General features: G+C 41.8%; 2 protein-coding genes across 5 annotated transcripts in view; one reads left to right on the plus strand and one right to left on the minus strand.

Annotated features, from left to right (window-relative positions):
• CLASP1 (cytoplasmic linker associated protein 1) overlaps positions 1-15,208 on the plus strand; it is a 333,527-nt gene that overhangs the window by 40,161 nt on the left and 278,158 nt on the right. For all 4 annotated transcript variants that reach the window (XM_011983419.1, XM_011983418.1, XM_011983417.1 and 1 more), the window contains exon 2: positions 8,412-8,891. In XM_011983419.1, the coding sequence (XP_011838809.1) occupies positions 8,697-8,891 (195 nt within the window). In that variant the 5' untranslated portion in view covers positions 8,412-8,696. The remainder of the gene's footprint in view (positions 1-8,411; positions 8,892-15,208) is intronic.
• On the minus strand, positions 2,621-7,977 carry LOC105542089 (retrotransposon-like protein 1; the record flags this gene model as incomplete). Its single annotated transcript, XM_011983462.1, has 5 exons — positions 7,876-7,977; positions 3,727-3,807; positions 3,361-3,567; positions 3,143-3,238; positions 2,621-2,734 (listed from the first exon to the last, which is right to left on the minus strand). Coding segments are annotated over exons 1-5 (600 nt in total), but the record flags the coding sequence as incomplete, so codon positions are not given.

A 15,208-nucleotide genomic window follows, 5' to 3' on the forward strand; every position in this document is an offset into this window, starting at 1 on the left:
CTCGAACTCCTGACCTCAGGTGATCTGCCTGCCTTGGCCTCCCAAAGTGCTGGGATTCCAGGTGTGAGCCACTGGGCCTGGCCACCATAACTATTGAATGCACATCCTAGCCACATTTTAACACAAAGCTTAAGCTGAATCTTGTTTATATAGTTTTAACTTAGTCAGTCCAAGCCTTCTTAATCCATTCCTTCCTCTGAATTTTCATAGTACTTATTCATATTCCTTATTTGGCAGGTGCAGTATTTTACTCGTTAAAGCTACCAATTATCCATCTTGTGTTTGTGTTGACCTCCGACATTGATAAGCCTTTTGTGTGTATGTATGTCCTGTCCTCTCCAAGTATGTTGGAAGCTCTTTCAAGTGAAGTCATAGACTTATTTCTTTAGTATATTCTATAGTGAGATTTTATATTTGATAAGTTGATGAGTAAATAAAAGTGATTGAGATAGACTGGTAATGGATAAACAGGGTATGTGAATATATTCACTCCATCCGTTTATTCATTCTACAAATATCCATTGCGTACATATGTGTTAGATTGAAAAACATGTCACAGTATTTTGTGGCTCCTCCTATTGATTGGTAGAATCCATTTCCTCACACTTTTTTGTTTGTTTGTTTGTTTGTTTGTTTTGTTTTTGAGACAAGAGTCTCACTGTGTCGCCCAGACTGGAGTGCAGTGGTGTGATCTCAGCTCACCACAACCTCTGCCTCCCAGGCTCAAGTGATTCTCCTGCCTCAGCCTCTCGAGTAGCTGGGATTACAGGTGCGCACCACCACGCCTGGCTAGTTTTTGGTAGAGATGGGGTTTCACCATGTGGACCAGGCTGGTCTCGAACTCCTGACCTCAGGTGATCCACCTGCCTTGCCCTCCCAAAGTGCTGGGATTACAGGCATGAGCCACCGCCCCCGGCTTCCTCACACTTTCAATGTGGACTGGCCTTGTGACTTGCTTTTACCAATAGATTATGGCAGAAGTAACATGCAAGTTGTGGATCTCAGGCCTCAGGAGGCCTGGTAGCCTCCCCCTTTGCCATCTTGGAGTGCTCCAGCCACTACATGATGAACTCTAGGCTATGCCACTGAATGGTTACAGATCGTGTGTGGAGAGAGGCCCAGCCAAAAGCCAGCACCAGAGTCCCAGACATGTGAGTGACACCACTGTAGAGCCTTCAGCTGCAGTAAAAATGCCAAATGACTCAGCTGCATGAATAATCCCAGGAAAGGCTAGCACAGGATCTTCCCAGCTGAGCCCAGCCACCTCGTAGACTTATAAGAAATATTAATTCATGATTGTTTTAAGCTACTAAGTATAAATGGTCAGACTTTTAATTTCTTACAAAGAAGTCTACAGTAGACTAAAAAAGTTGTCAGAGCTTATGGTTGATTCTGTTCTTCTTTCCATCCCGCGTTGTTAATAGTTCTTTACTGATAGTGTGTGTAAGTGCCACAGGTAAATATGGTAATTAAGGGGCTGGAGATAGGTGCTATTTTTTTTTTTAAAGGCTCTGTGCATTTCCTTTTCCGTTCCTAATTTTATTTGATGCATGCTAGAGCTGGTATTCTCCACAGTGCCACTCAGGATTCAAGACCAGAGGCCAAAATTCCCAACTTGATGCCTCTTTTCATTACATCAAGATGTCTTTTTTTATTGTGTTTTCCTTCCTTTTTGTTGAAGTTGGTATTTTTAAACTTCTTCCTGTTGGCCTGCAGCAGAGTTGGCCTATTGTTCTGGTTCCTCCGATAATTTCTACTTTCCAGGGTACTATAAAGGAGCAAGACTAGGACAATTGTCTTGACTTTTTATTGTTTTGTCCCTGTGGACCAAGATGATGTGACAGGAAAAGGTTGAGATGCTTGGAACCTAACTACTGTAGTGGGGGCATAGAATGTTGGTGTTGGGGAATGAAAGGGGTTTGGGTTTGGGAAGAGTTGGACCATTTTTTTAGAAATATCTGAAATGTGTCCCTTTTCTCAGGTGACTGATACAGTGACATTTAATGTGTTCAGTAGCCTTCATAGTAGATCTTGCTAAAGGAGAAAACTTTTCCTGATGAAGAATAAAGATGTTTTGCTATTGTCACCTCCTCTACTGTTTCTTCTGTATCATTTTAATGTCTCTCATGTTCTTTAGGAAAATGTATGAAAATTGAACTTTTTTTTGGACTCAGAAATAGTGTTACCTTCTGAATAATCTCTGATGTGAACACTGCTGTAAGATAATTCTCTGTAACACTACTCTTTTGAACATTGATTATAGAACCGACTGCAGGGATTGTAAACGGTAGTTCATGATCTCACTAAGGGCAGGCAAGGGCTGAGTCCTGTTTTTTTTTTTTGTATCCTAGTGCCTCCCATTATGTCTTAAATATAATAGACCTGATTTTTACTTAGCTCAGCCATAAGTGACCACTGGTTATGGTTAACTTGAGACCTAGGTTTCCTTAATCTACCTTTCCCTCATGGAGAGCCTGGGCAGGATATGGGTGGATGGAAGAGAGTTTTACTTCCTCCTCCAGCTCCATCAGCTCTTCCTCCTCCTCCAATTTCTCTAACTTCACCTCTTTCTCCTCCTTTTTCTCCTTCTCCAACTCCCTCAACTCCTCTTCCTCTTTTCCCTCTCCAACTTCTCTAATTCCTCCTCTTCCTCTTCCTTCCACTTTTCCTCCAGGTCCTTCTCCTCCTCTTTCAATTCTTCCAAATCCTCCTCCTCCAACTCCTCCAATTTCTCCTTCTCCAGTTACTCTTCCTCCTGTAACTCCTCCTCCTCATGCTCCACTTCCTCTTGTAACTCCTCCTCCTCCTCCAGTTCCTCTTCCTCCTGTAACTCCTCCTTCGTCTCATGTTCCTCTTTCTCCTGTAACTCCTCCTCCAGCTCCTCTTCGACCTGTAACTCCTTCTCATCCTCTTCCTCCTGCAACCCCTCCAACTCCTCCTTCTCCAGTTCCTCTTCTTCCTCCTTCTGTAACTCTTCCTCCTCCTTATCCTCTTCCTCCTGTAACTCCTCCAACTCCTCCTCCAGTTCCTCTTCCACCTGTAACTCTTCCTCCTCCTTATCCAGTTCCTCTTCCACCTGTAACTCTTCCTCCTCCTTATCCTCTTCCTCCTGTAATTCCTCCAACTCCTCATCCAGTTCCTCTTCCTCCTGTAACTTCTCCTCCTCCTCCAGTTCCTCTTCCTCCTGTAACTCCTCCAATTCCTCCTCCTCCAGTTCCTCTTCCTCCTGTAACTCCTCCTCCTCCTCTTCTCCAGTTCCTCTTCCTCCTGTAACTCCTCCAACCCCTCCTCCGTCAGTTCCTCTTCCTCCTGTAACTCCTCCAGATTCTCTTCCTCCTGTAACTCCTCCTCCTCCTTCTACAGTTCCTCTTCCTCCTGTAACTCCTCCAATTCCCCTTCCTCCTGTAACTTCTCCACCTCCTCGAGTTCCTCTTCCTCCTGTAACTCTTCTTCCTCCTCCTTATCCTCTTCCTCCTGTAACTCCTCCAACTCCTCCTCCGTCAGTTCCTCTTCCTCCTGTAACTCCTCCTTCAGATCCTCTTCCTCCTGTAACTCCTCCTCCTCCTCCTACAGTTCCTCTTCCTCCTGTAACTCCTCCAACTCCTCCTCCTCCTTCTCCAGTTCCCCTTCCTCCTGTAACTTCTCCACCTCCTCCAGTTCCTCTTCCTCCTGTAACTCTTCCTCCTCCTCCTTATCCTCTTCCTGTAACTCCTCCAACTCCTCCTCTTCCTTCTCCAGTTCCTCTTCCTCCTGTAACTCCTCCTCCTCTTCCAGCTCCCCTTCCTCCTGTAACTTCTCCTCTTCCTCCTGTAACTAACTCTTCCTCCTCCTCCTCCTTATCCTCTTCCTCCTGTAACTCCTCCAACTCCTCCTCCTCCAGTTCCTTTTCCTCCTGTAACTCCTCCTCCTCCTCCAGTTCTTCGTCCTCTCCTAAATCATCCTCCTCCTCCTGCTCCTCTTCCTTCTGTAACTCCTCCTCCTCAGGCTCCTCTTCCTCCTGTAACTTCTCCTCCTCCTCCTCCAGCTCCTCTTCCTCCTGTAACTCCTCCTCTTTCTTCTCTTACTCCTCCAAGTCATTCTTTTTTCCTCTTATTTTCTAAGTTTTCTGCATTTTAAAATACAATTATTTTTTGATTTGTCTTTTTATGATTTAATTGTAAATGTTTAGAAAACTCTTCCTAGAGTATACAGGGAGGAGAACACATATATTTATTTGTTTTGATAGCTAAAAATATTTCTGAAAGGATACATGGGAAACTGGTGACATTACTTGCTTATTATTTATTTATTTATTTATTTATTTATTTATTTTGAGACGGAGTCTTGCTCTGTCCCCCAGGCTGGAGTGCAGTGGCGCAATCTCGGCTCACTGCAGCCTCTGCCTCCCAGGTTCACGCCATTCTCCTGCCTCAGCCTCCCAAGTAGCTGGGACTATAGGCGCCCGCCACTACGCCCGGCTAATTTTTTGTATTCTTTAGTAGAGATGGAGTTTCACCGTGTTAACCAGGATGGTCTCGATCTCCTGACCTCGTAATCCGCCCGCCTCGGCCTCCTAAAGTGCTGGGATTACAGGTGTGAGCCACCACGCCTGGCCTTATTTATTTATTTTTTGAGATGCAGTCTCTCTCTGTTGCCAGGCTGGAGTGCAGTGGCGTGATCTCGGCTCACTGCAACCTCTGACTCCCTGCTTCAAGCAATTCTCCTGCCTCAGCCTCCCGAGTAGCTGGGATTACAGGCACGTGCCACCGTGCCCAGCTGATTTTTGTATTTTTAATAGAGACGGGGTTTCACCATGTTGGCCAGGTTCGTCTCTATCTCCTGACCTCGTGATCCACCTGCCTCGACCTCCCAAAGTGCTGAGATGACAGGCGTGAGCCACTGCGCCCGGCCATTACTTGCTTTTAAGGAGAGATATGGGGTGGCTGGGAGGGTCAGGGGTGGAAGGCGGGTCTTGCACTTTTGTACCTTGTGAATTTGGAACTATGTGATTAATATTCCCTGAAAGTAGAGATGTAGAAAACACACAAAAGCATAAAAAAAGTCCAAAAACATCAGTTTAGTAAGAATAAGTGTAAGAGATAATAGTTACCTTGTTTTAGGAAGAAAAAGAAGAGAGAATTCAATCCGCTTAAAGCCTAGGGGCTTCCAGTCTCTTTCATTGTTTGCATTTCGTTCATAGGAATTTGTGACCTATTTCTGAGTGTACAAAGCCTTTGTTGCATAATTACGTTCAAGAAGCATAAGCTTATTTGTTAGAAATCTTATTCAATTCTAGTTGAGGGGGAGGTTTTCTTATGATATATTTTTATAAATCATGGTAGGGAGACCTGAACAAATGGGATCTTTCCTAGTGTTTACTTAAGGAATGGAGACCTTGCTCTCTTGCCTGTTGCTTCCTAGCTAAACAGGAAATCTGACCTCCTCTTGAGTCAAAACAGAATTAGGCTAAGACTTCTAATAATGTTTTCAAGGTGGGGAAAGGAAACTCATTGTCCATGCAACCTTGGAAAATTGCTTACCTTTACTTTACCTCAATTTCTTAATCTATAAATAAGGATGTTAACACCTACTTTATAAAATTGAAGAATTAGAGATGGTATTGTATAAATCAGTATTACATAAGCACAGAACCTGACACCTCATGTAGTTCCTTAAATTTTATTATTATATTATTGGTTATTATTATTATTATTATTGGTTAGTATCTGTTCATTTTAGGCCCCTTGAAGGAGTAAACACTATGAAATTGTTTTTCATTGAGAATGAATGAAAATGAATGATAGTTGTTTAGGGGAAGAAGGAGTAGTATATCAGTTATCTGTTACTGTGTAACCAACTGCTATGAATATAGTGGCTTAAATAAAACAACAATGAAGTGTTATTTCTCATAATTCTGTGGTTTGGCTTGGTGGCTTTTCTGCTTATTTCCTTACACTTACTGGCATCACTGCAGTCGGATGACGACTGGAATGGGTAGATGGTCCCAGATGGTCTCACTCACATGTCTGGCAGTTGCTGCTGGCTGTTGGTCCGAGCATGTTGGTTCCCCACGTGGCCTTTCATGTCCAACAGGCTAGACCAGCTTCCTTACAGCATGGCCATCCCAGGGCAGCATTCTAAGAGGGCAAGTTCCATTGCTTGCATAGCAAGTCTCTGCTTGCTTTTGTAGTTGCTGATTTCTCAGGGTTAAGCCCAGAGTCACCGCAGGAGGGAACTTGGACTCCACCTTGGTGAGGGAGGAGTAGCAAAGAATTTGTGCCCATTTTTAATACACCATCAGCCTGGTGCTTATTTGGTCTGCTTCTTGGACTAATATTAGGTCTGGAAGAAATCCTTTTGGTTTCTTAAGTTTTCCCGTGTCGTTTCCCGTGTCGTTGATAGCCTTCTTTCATCCAACATAAGAGATGATAAAGGAACTGGAAGTATCATATTTGTACTAAAAATTGGAATGAAGGATAATAGCTGCTTTTGAAGCTCTTTCCTGTGAAGCAGGGACTAGTTCCAGCATTTGGAAGTGACTGGAAAGCAGATCTGTCCACAATATAAGGAAGGATTGCTCTGTGAGATACTAAGTCCTGTTGAATGCTGTCCCTCCCTCACTCTTCTGTGTTGTTGGAAGCAGTAAAGTAGAAGATGGATAGTTATGTGCTGGGGCTTTGAAGGAGGGTTTTCCTCACTGAGTGACTTGATGTATGTGATTCCATACCTCAGAAAGAATCTCAATGTTTTTATGTTGAGATGAGGGGTGGGGATGGGGTGGTATTAGAAAGGGAGAGAATTGCTGTGTTCAGACTGTGAGTTATTCTACTGAGAATTTTAATTTTACTTTATTTAGAAAACAAAGATATATTTTCTGGAAACTTTGAAAGTTGGGACTTACTATTGGTGTGAAAAAAACTTCAATTTGGCACAGTATCAGGGTGGTACTAAATCTTGAAGATAGGTTTCCTATGGGTCTTCTTGGTTTAAAATGAAAGGAATTAAGTAATGGTTTTAGAATAAGTAAGAAATAAATGTGTACAATGCTCCAGCAGCTGTAGGTTAACGAGAGAGCTTATGCAATTTGTGTAGTTAAAACAGTTTTGGGTACTTTTCCCGTATCATGTACTTTGCCCTACTCAAACATGATTTTGCGATCTCCTAATTTTAATATCAAAACACTAGGCCCAAATGGTGCTATTGTTAGCCGAGAATACTGTGTCAATAACTGATCAGAATATGAGCCTGTTGCCTTTCTCTTTTTTTATTGAGACAGAGTCTTGCTGTGTCACCCAGGGTGGAATGCAGTTTCACTGTGTCGGCTTACTGCAACCTCTGTCTCCTGGGTTCAAGCAATACTCCTGCCTCAGCCTCCTGAGTATCTGGGATTACAGGTGTCTACCACCACGCCCGGCTAGTTTTTATATTTTTAGTAGAGATGGGATTTCACCATGTTGACCAGGCTGGTCTTGAACTCCTGACCTGCCTTGGCCTCCCAAAGTGCTGGGATTACAGGTGTGAGCCACCGTGCCCAGCCGTTTTTTTTTTTTGAGACGGAGTTGTGCTCTGTCACCCAGGCTAGAATATAATGGCGCGATCTTGGCTTACTGCAAGCTCTGCCTCCTGGGTTCAAGCAATTCTCCTGCCTCAGCCTCCTGAGTAGCTGGGACTACAGGCACTGCCACCATGCCCAGCTGATTTTTGTATTTTTAGTAGAGACGGGATTTCACCATGTTGGTCAGGCTGGTCTCGAACTCCTGACCTCAAATGATCTGCCTGCCCCGGCCTCCCAAAGTGTTGGGATTACAGGCGTGAGCCACTACGCCCACCTCCTTTCTCTTTTTGTGTCTTTCTTTTCTTTGTTGTAGGGAGGAGGAGGTGGAGGCTACCACTTACTCCATTGTAAAGTAGTGTGATGTAGGTGCTGCCCTTGACTTTGTTTAATGTGACCGAGCCAGCCACTTTCGTCAACAGTGTTTTCTGTGGAGCCTTCCTCATTTCCCATACTCGGTTTTTTTTTTTTTTTAGAAGACTGAGAGTAAGGCAATAAGCTCCAGTACCTACAGTGATTCAGACACAGAGTGGTGTTAGATTTCTGGTGGGAAATAGAATTGAAGTTACAAATAAATACTCTAGCTAAAGCAGAAGATTGCTTTCCTGACTGGTGCATTTACAAGCTGGGAAATTGTGGAAAACATCGACCCGCCAACTGTGTGGCTCATTGGCTCTTCTTTGGGCTTCGATGTTCTTCCTGATAAAAATAATAATTATGTTATTCCGATATGGTTGCCAAGCCATTCGTGCTTCTCACTCTGCTTGTGACTATAAATGATTCTGCAGCATGAATTGCTTTGTCTTTGATTTAATGTTTCGTAACATTTGAGTGTTGTGTTATCTGTGCTAATTTGTCGTTCTCTTCTCTTACTTTTCAGAATGGACTGCTGAATTATGAAGTATTTCAGACCCAATAGTAGAACATCACTCTGCCACTCACTCCTTTATCTCCTACTAGTTATTTAAATTGGACTTTTAATATCCTACCAGCTGCTCTTCAGACACACATGGTGCATTGTTGCCATTCCCCAGATTGCATCTTTGAAACACAGGCTCTTAGTAACCTTCAGCGAACAAAGAGGCAACCTCCCAGATACGTCTGCTGGGAGGGAGTCATCCTGACTGCCCTCTAGCTTTTGCTGGATCTGGATTTGAATTCCACTATGGAGCCTCGCATGGAGTCCTGCCTGGCGCAGGTGTTGCAGAAGGATGTGGGGAAACGATTGCAGGTTGGCCAAGAACTGATAGACTATTTCTCAGACAAACAGAAGTCTGCTGACCTTGAGCATGACCAGACCATGTTAGATAAACTTGTGGATGGACTTGCTACCTCTTGGGTGAACTCTAGCAATTACAAGGTAAGCTGTGCTTTAGAAGGCACTTTTGGAGGTGGCTGGGCTGCATTGGTAGATCAAAATTGACCCTTATAAAAATGCCTTGTGAGCAGTCAGCATGCTTCCTTGGTTTCCAGTAAGATACTCAATCAGATTGTGGCCTTGGGTTGTTTCATTCTGGAGAAAGTAGAGTTTTCTTTGATACTCATTGAAGATCAAAAAATTCTTATCCTTTAGCACTTTGACAGAAGGTCAAGTGAACAGATAAGGGGAGGCTTTTTTTTGTTGGAAAGTTGGCAAGCATTTGTAGCCTTGAAGTTAATGTGTATATTGTGTTTTGCAGCAAATAGGTCCTGAGACCTTGGTGAGTTGCCCTTTATAAATAACAAATGTCTTCACTGATTTTCTCTGGGGGATTGAATTGGTAATAGGGTGTGGAGCATTTTACCTTCAGGTCACTGTTGTGAAGCTGGCCCAAGTACCTGGACAGAAATAGGTTGTCAAGGACTTTTCTGTGACCTGTGTGTAATGGCCTAGAGGATATCCTTCAGGATATAAAGGTCAAGGCTGTTCATGTGACCTTGGCAGGGGCTGGGGGTGGGGGCCAGGTCCCATGGGTCAAATGAGTTGTGAAGGTTGACCATTTTACCTTTCAGAGACAGTTTTTGTGAATGAAAACTAGATTGAACTTGAAGTGCTGAAGAGGTGGTGTTCCTCTCTCTGCTTCCTCCCCTATCCCCATCCCCTTACTCTCTCTTTTCATTTCCCTAGAGGGTGGCCCCTTTGGGTCAAGATTGAAATGGAAGGAAGAGTGGAAAGCTTGCACGACTGCTAATAGGTGCTATAGACATTGCTGAAGGGGCTTACAGAAATAGAATATTTTGTGCTGTTTCCATTGACTCAATCTTTTGAGATTGGTTTGGACTTAAAAAGTCACAGGACTCCTTTGCTGTGGTATGTACTCTGTTTTCTAAATATGTTACCTATGGCCCTAATACTTCACTTATCACTGGATATAACATTTATCCTACCTGTCTTCATATATTTATTTTCGAGACTGAGTCTTGCTCTGTCACCCAGGCTGGAGTGCAGTGGCTCTATCTCGGCTGACTGCAACCTCCACCTCCTGGGCTCAAGCAGTCCTCCCACTTCAGCCTCTCAAGTAGCTGGGACTACAGACGTGCACCCCCATGCCCAGCTAATTTTTGTATTTTTGTACAAACAAGGTTTTGCTGTGTTGCCCAGGCTGATCTTGAACTCCTGGCCTCAAGTAAGCCACCCGCCTCCTCGTCCCAAAGTGTTGGGATTACAGGCCTGTGCCACCGCACCCAGCCTATCCTACCTGTCTTAAAACTCTGGCTAAAATTCTATTTCATTCATCTGTTTATTCACTTAGCTGAAATTATCGGTTGCTTCTTAACGTGTTTTGCATTGGTGCTGGATGGTGGGAGTGTTAAAAGAGATGAGAGGTGATAGAGTCTAGTCACTACAATTTTGTTCTTTCTTAAAAGTTATTTGTAAAAATTGACAAATAATTTTACATACTCGTGGGATACCTAGTGATGTTTTGATGAATATAATTTGTAGTGATCAGGTCAGGTTAATTAGTATATCCATCATCTCAAACATTTATCATTTCTTTGTGTTGGGAACGTGTAATATCCTCCTTCTAGCTAATTGAAACTATATTACTGTTAACTCTAGTCATCCTGCAGTGGTATATAACACCAGAAGTTATTCCTCCTGTCTAGCTGTAATTTTGTATTCTTTAACAAATCTCTTCCTACTCCTCTCTTCCTCCTATCCTTCCCAGCCTCTGCTATCCTCTCTTCTGCTTTTGACGTATGCGATCAACTTTTATTTAGCTTCACATATGAGTGAGAACGTGTGGTGTTTAGCTTTCTGTTCCTGGCTTATTTCAGTTAACATAATGCCCTCTAGTTCCATCCATGTTGGCTGTGAAGGACAGGATTTTATTCTTTTTCATGGCTGAATAATACTCCATTAAATATATATACCATATTTTCTTTATCCATTCTCTGTTGTTGGACATGTAGGTTCATTCTTTGCTGTTGTGAATAGTGCTGCAGTGAACATGGGGGAGCAGATATCTCTTCCATATTCTGATTTCTTTTCATTTGGATAAATTCCCACTAGTGGGATTGCTGGATCCTATGGTAGTTCTGTTCATAGTTTTTTAAGGAACTTCCATACTGTTTTCCATAGTGGCTGTTCTAGTTTACTTTCCCACCAACAGTGGGAAAATGATAAATGCTGCATCCTCATCAGCATTTACTATTTTTTGTCTTTTTGATAATAGCCAACCTAACAGGGGTGAGATGATACCTCAGTGTGGTTTTGATTTGCATTTCCCTCATGATTAGTGATGTCGAACATTTTTTCATGTATTTGTTGGTCATTGGTATGTCTTTCTTTGAGAAATGTCTGTTCAGATTATTTGTCGATTTTTAAAATTGGATATATGTATTTTTTTCTGTTGAGATATTTGAGTTCCTTGTTTATTCTAGATATTAACCCCCGTCTGGCTGGTCCAATGGTAATGAGTTATCAGAATTTAACATAGTGTCACTAAAGTTGGTATATGACTCCCCACTGCTAAATTTGACTGGCTTCAAAAAAAAAAATCTCCTGTCAGAGGAGTAATTTGCAAATATCTTCTCCCATTCTGTAGCTTGTCTTTTTACCTTGTTGTTTCTTGGTTGCCCTGAAGCTTTTTAGTTTAATATAATCCCATTCGTTCATTTTTGGTTTTGTTTCTTGTGCTTTTGAGGTCTTATTTATAAAGTATTTTCCCAGACTAATGTCCTGAAACATTTCTTAAATGTTTTCATCTAGTAGTTTTATTGTTTTGAGTCTTACATTTAGGTCTTTGATCCATTTACACTTGATTTTGTATGGGGTGACAGATGGGGATCTAGTTTATTCTTCTGCATCTGGATATCCAGTTTCCCCAGTATCATTTATTGAAGAGACTGGCCTTTCCCCAGTGAGTGTTCTTGGTACCTTTGTCAAAAGTCAGTTGGCCGTAGATACCTGGATTAATTTCTGTGTTCCCTGTTTTGTTCCATTGGCCTATGTGTCTGTTTTTATGACAGTACCAGGTTGTTTTGGTTATTACAGCTTTGTAGTTTACTTTGAGGTCTGTTAGTGTGATGCCTCTAGCTTTGTTCTTTTTGCTCAGGATTGCTTTGGCTATTCAGGGTCTTTTGTGGTTCCATACAAATTTTGGGACTTTTTTTCTATTTCCGTGAAGAATGTCATTGATATTTTGGTAGAATGGCATTCAATCTGTAGATTGCTATTGTCATTTTAACTATATTAATTCCTCCAATCCATGAGCATGTGATGTCTTTCTATTTGTTTGTATCCTCTTCAGTTTCTTTTATCAGTGTTCTGTAGTTTTCCTTGTTGAGGTCTTTAATTTCCTTGGTTAAATTTATTCCTAGGTATTTTATTTTTGGTAGCTGTCATAAATGGAGTTGCCTCCTTCTTCTTCTCTTGTTTTTTGGAGATGAAGTCTTGTTCTTTTGCCCAGGCTGGAGTGCAGTGGCATAATCTCAGCTCACTGCAGCCTCCGCCTCCTGGGTTCAAGCGATTGTCCTGCCTCAGCTTCCCAAGTAGCTGGGACTGCAGGCGTGCACCCCCATGCCCAGCTAATTTTTGTATTTTTGTACAAACAAGGTTTTGCTGTGTTGCCCAGGCTGATCTTGAACTCCTGGCCTCAAGTAAGCCACCCGCCTCCTCGTCCCAAAGTGTTGGGATTACAGGCCTGTGCCACCGCACCCAGCCTATCCTACCTGTCTTAAAACTCTGGCTAAAATTCTATTTCATTCATCTGTTTATTCACTTAGCTGAAATTATCGGTTGCTTCTTAACGTGTTTTGCATTGGTGCTGGATGGTGGGAGTGTTAAAAGAGATGAGAGGTGATAGAGTCTAGTCACTACAATTTTGTTCTTTCTTAAAAGTTATTTGTAAAAATTGACAAATAATTTTACATACTCGTGGGATACCTAGTGATGTTTTGATGAATATAATTTGTAGTGATCAGGTCAGGTTAATTAGTATATCCATCATCTCAAACATTTATCATTTCTTTGTGTTGGGAACGTGTAATATCCTCCTTCTAGCTAATTGAAACTATATTACTGTTAACTCTAGTCATCCTGCAGTGGTATATAACACCAGAAGTTATTCCTCCTGTCTAGCTGTAATTTTGTATTCTTTAACAAATCTCTTCCTACTCCTCTCTTCCTCCTATCCTTCCCAGCCTCTGCTATCCTCTCTTCTGCTTTTGACGTATGCGATCAACTTTTATTTAGCTTCACATATGAGTGAGAACGTGTGGTGTTTAGCTTTCTGTTCCTGGCTTATTTCAGTTAACATAATGCCCTCTAGTTCCATCCATGTTGGCTGTGAAGGACAGGATTTTATTCTTTTTCATGGCTGAATAATACTCCATTAAATATATATACCATATTTTCTTTATCCATTCTCTGTTGTTGGACATGTAGGTTCATTCTTTGCTGTTGTGAATAGTGCTGCAGTGAACATGGGGGAGCAGATATCTCTTCCATATTCTGATTTCTTTTCATTTGGATAAATTCCCACTAGTGGGATTGCTGGATCCTATGGTAGTTCTGTTCATAGTTTTTTAAGGAACTTCCATACTGTTTTCCATAGTGGCTGTTCTAGTTTACTTTCCCACCAACAGTGGGAAAATGATAAATGCTGCATCCTCATCAGCATTTACTATTTTTTGTCTTTTTGATAATAGCCAACCTAACAGGGGTGAGATGATACCTCAGTGTGGTTTTGATTTGCATTTCCCTCATGATTAGTGATGTCGAACATTTTTTCATGTATTTGTTGGTCATTGGTATGTCTTTCTTTGAGAAATGTCTGTTCAGATTATTTGTCGATTTTTAAAATTGGATATATGTATTTTTTTCTGTTGAGATATTTGAGTTCCTTGTTTATTCTAGATATTAACCCCCGTCTGGCTGGTCCAATGGTAATGAGTTATCAGAATTTAACATAGTGTCACTAAAGTTGGTATATGACTCCCCACTGCTAAATTTGACTGGCTTCAAAAAAAAAAATCTCCTGTCAGAGGAGTAATTTGCAAATATCTTCTCCCATTCTGTAGCTTGTCTTTTTACCTTGTTGTTTCTTGGTTGCCCTGAAGCTTTTTAGTTTAATATAATCCCATTCGTTCATTTTTGGTTTTGTTTCTTGTGCTTTTGAGGTCTTATTTATAAAGTATTTTCCCAGACTAATGTCCTGAAACATTTCTTAAATGTTTTCATCTAGTAGTTTTATTGTTTTGAGTCTTACATTTAGGTCTTTGATCCATTTACACTTGATTTTGTATGGGGTGACAGATGGGGATCTAGTTTATTCTTCTGCATCTGGATATCCAGTTTCCCCAGTATCATTTATTGAAGAGACTGGCCTTTCCCCAGTGAGTGTTCTTGGTACCTTTGTCAAAAGTCAGTTGGCCGTAGATACCTGGATTAATTTCTGTGTTCCCTGTTTTGTTCCATTGGCCTATGTGTCTGTTTTTATGACAGTACCAGGTTGTTTTGGTTATTACAGCTTTGTAGTTTACTTTGAGGTCTGTTAGTGTGATGCCTCTAGCTTTGTTCTTTTTGCTCAGGGTTGCTTTGGCTATTCAGGGTCTTTTGTGGTTCCATACAAATTTTGGGACTTTTTTTCTATTTCCGTGAAGAATGTCATTGATATTTTGGTAGAATGGCATTCAATCTGTAGATTGCTATTGTCATTTTAACTATATTAATTCCTCCAATCCATGAGCATGTGATGTCTTTCTATTTGTTTGTATCCTCTTCAGTTTCTTTTATCAGTGTTCTGTAGTTTTCCTTGTAGAGGTCTTTCATCTCCTTGTAGAGGTCTTTCATCTCCTTGGTTAAATTTATTCCTAGGTATTTTATTTTTGGTAGCTGTCATAAATGGAGTTGCCTCCTTCTTCTTCTCTTGTTTTTTGGAGATGAAGTCTTGTTCTTTTGCCCAGGCTGGAGTGCAGTGGCATAATCTCAGCTCACTGCAGCCTCCGCCTCCTGGGTTCAAGCGATTGTCCTGCCTCAGCTTCCCGAGTATCTGGGACTGTAGGCGTGCAACACCATACCAGGCTAATTTTTGTATTTTTAGCAGAGACGGGGTTTCACCACATTGGCCAGGCTGGTTTCGAACTCGTGACCTCTGGTGATCCACTCGCCTTGGCCTCCCGAAGTACTGGGATTATAGGCGTGAGCCACTGTGCCCTGCCGGAATTGCCTTCTTGATTTCTTTTTTAGCTAGT

Source organism: Mandrillus leucophaeus, unplaced genomic scaffold, assembly GCF_000951045.1.
Source record: "Mandrillus leucophaeus isolate KB7577 unplaced genomic scaffold, Mleu.le_1.0 Scaffold25, whole genome shotgun sequence".
Taxonomy (NCBI): Eukaryota; Metazoa; Chordata; class Mammalia; order Primates; family Cercopithecidae; genus Mandrillus; species Mandrillus leucophaeus.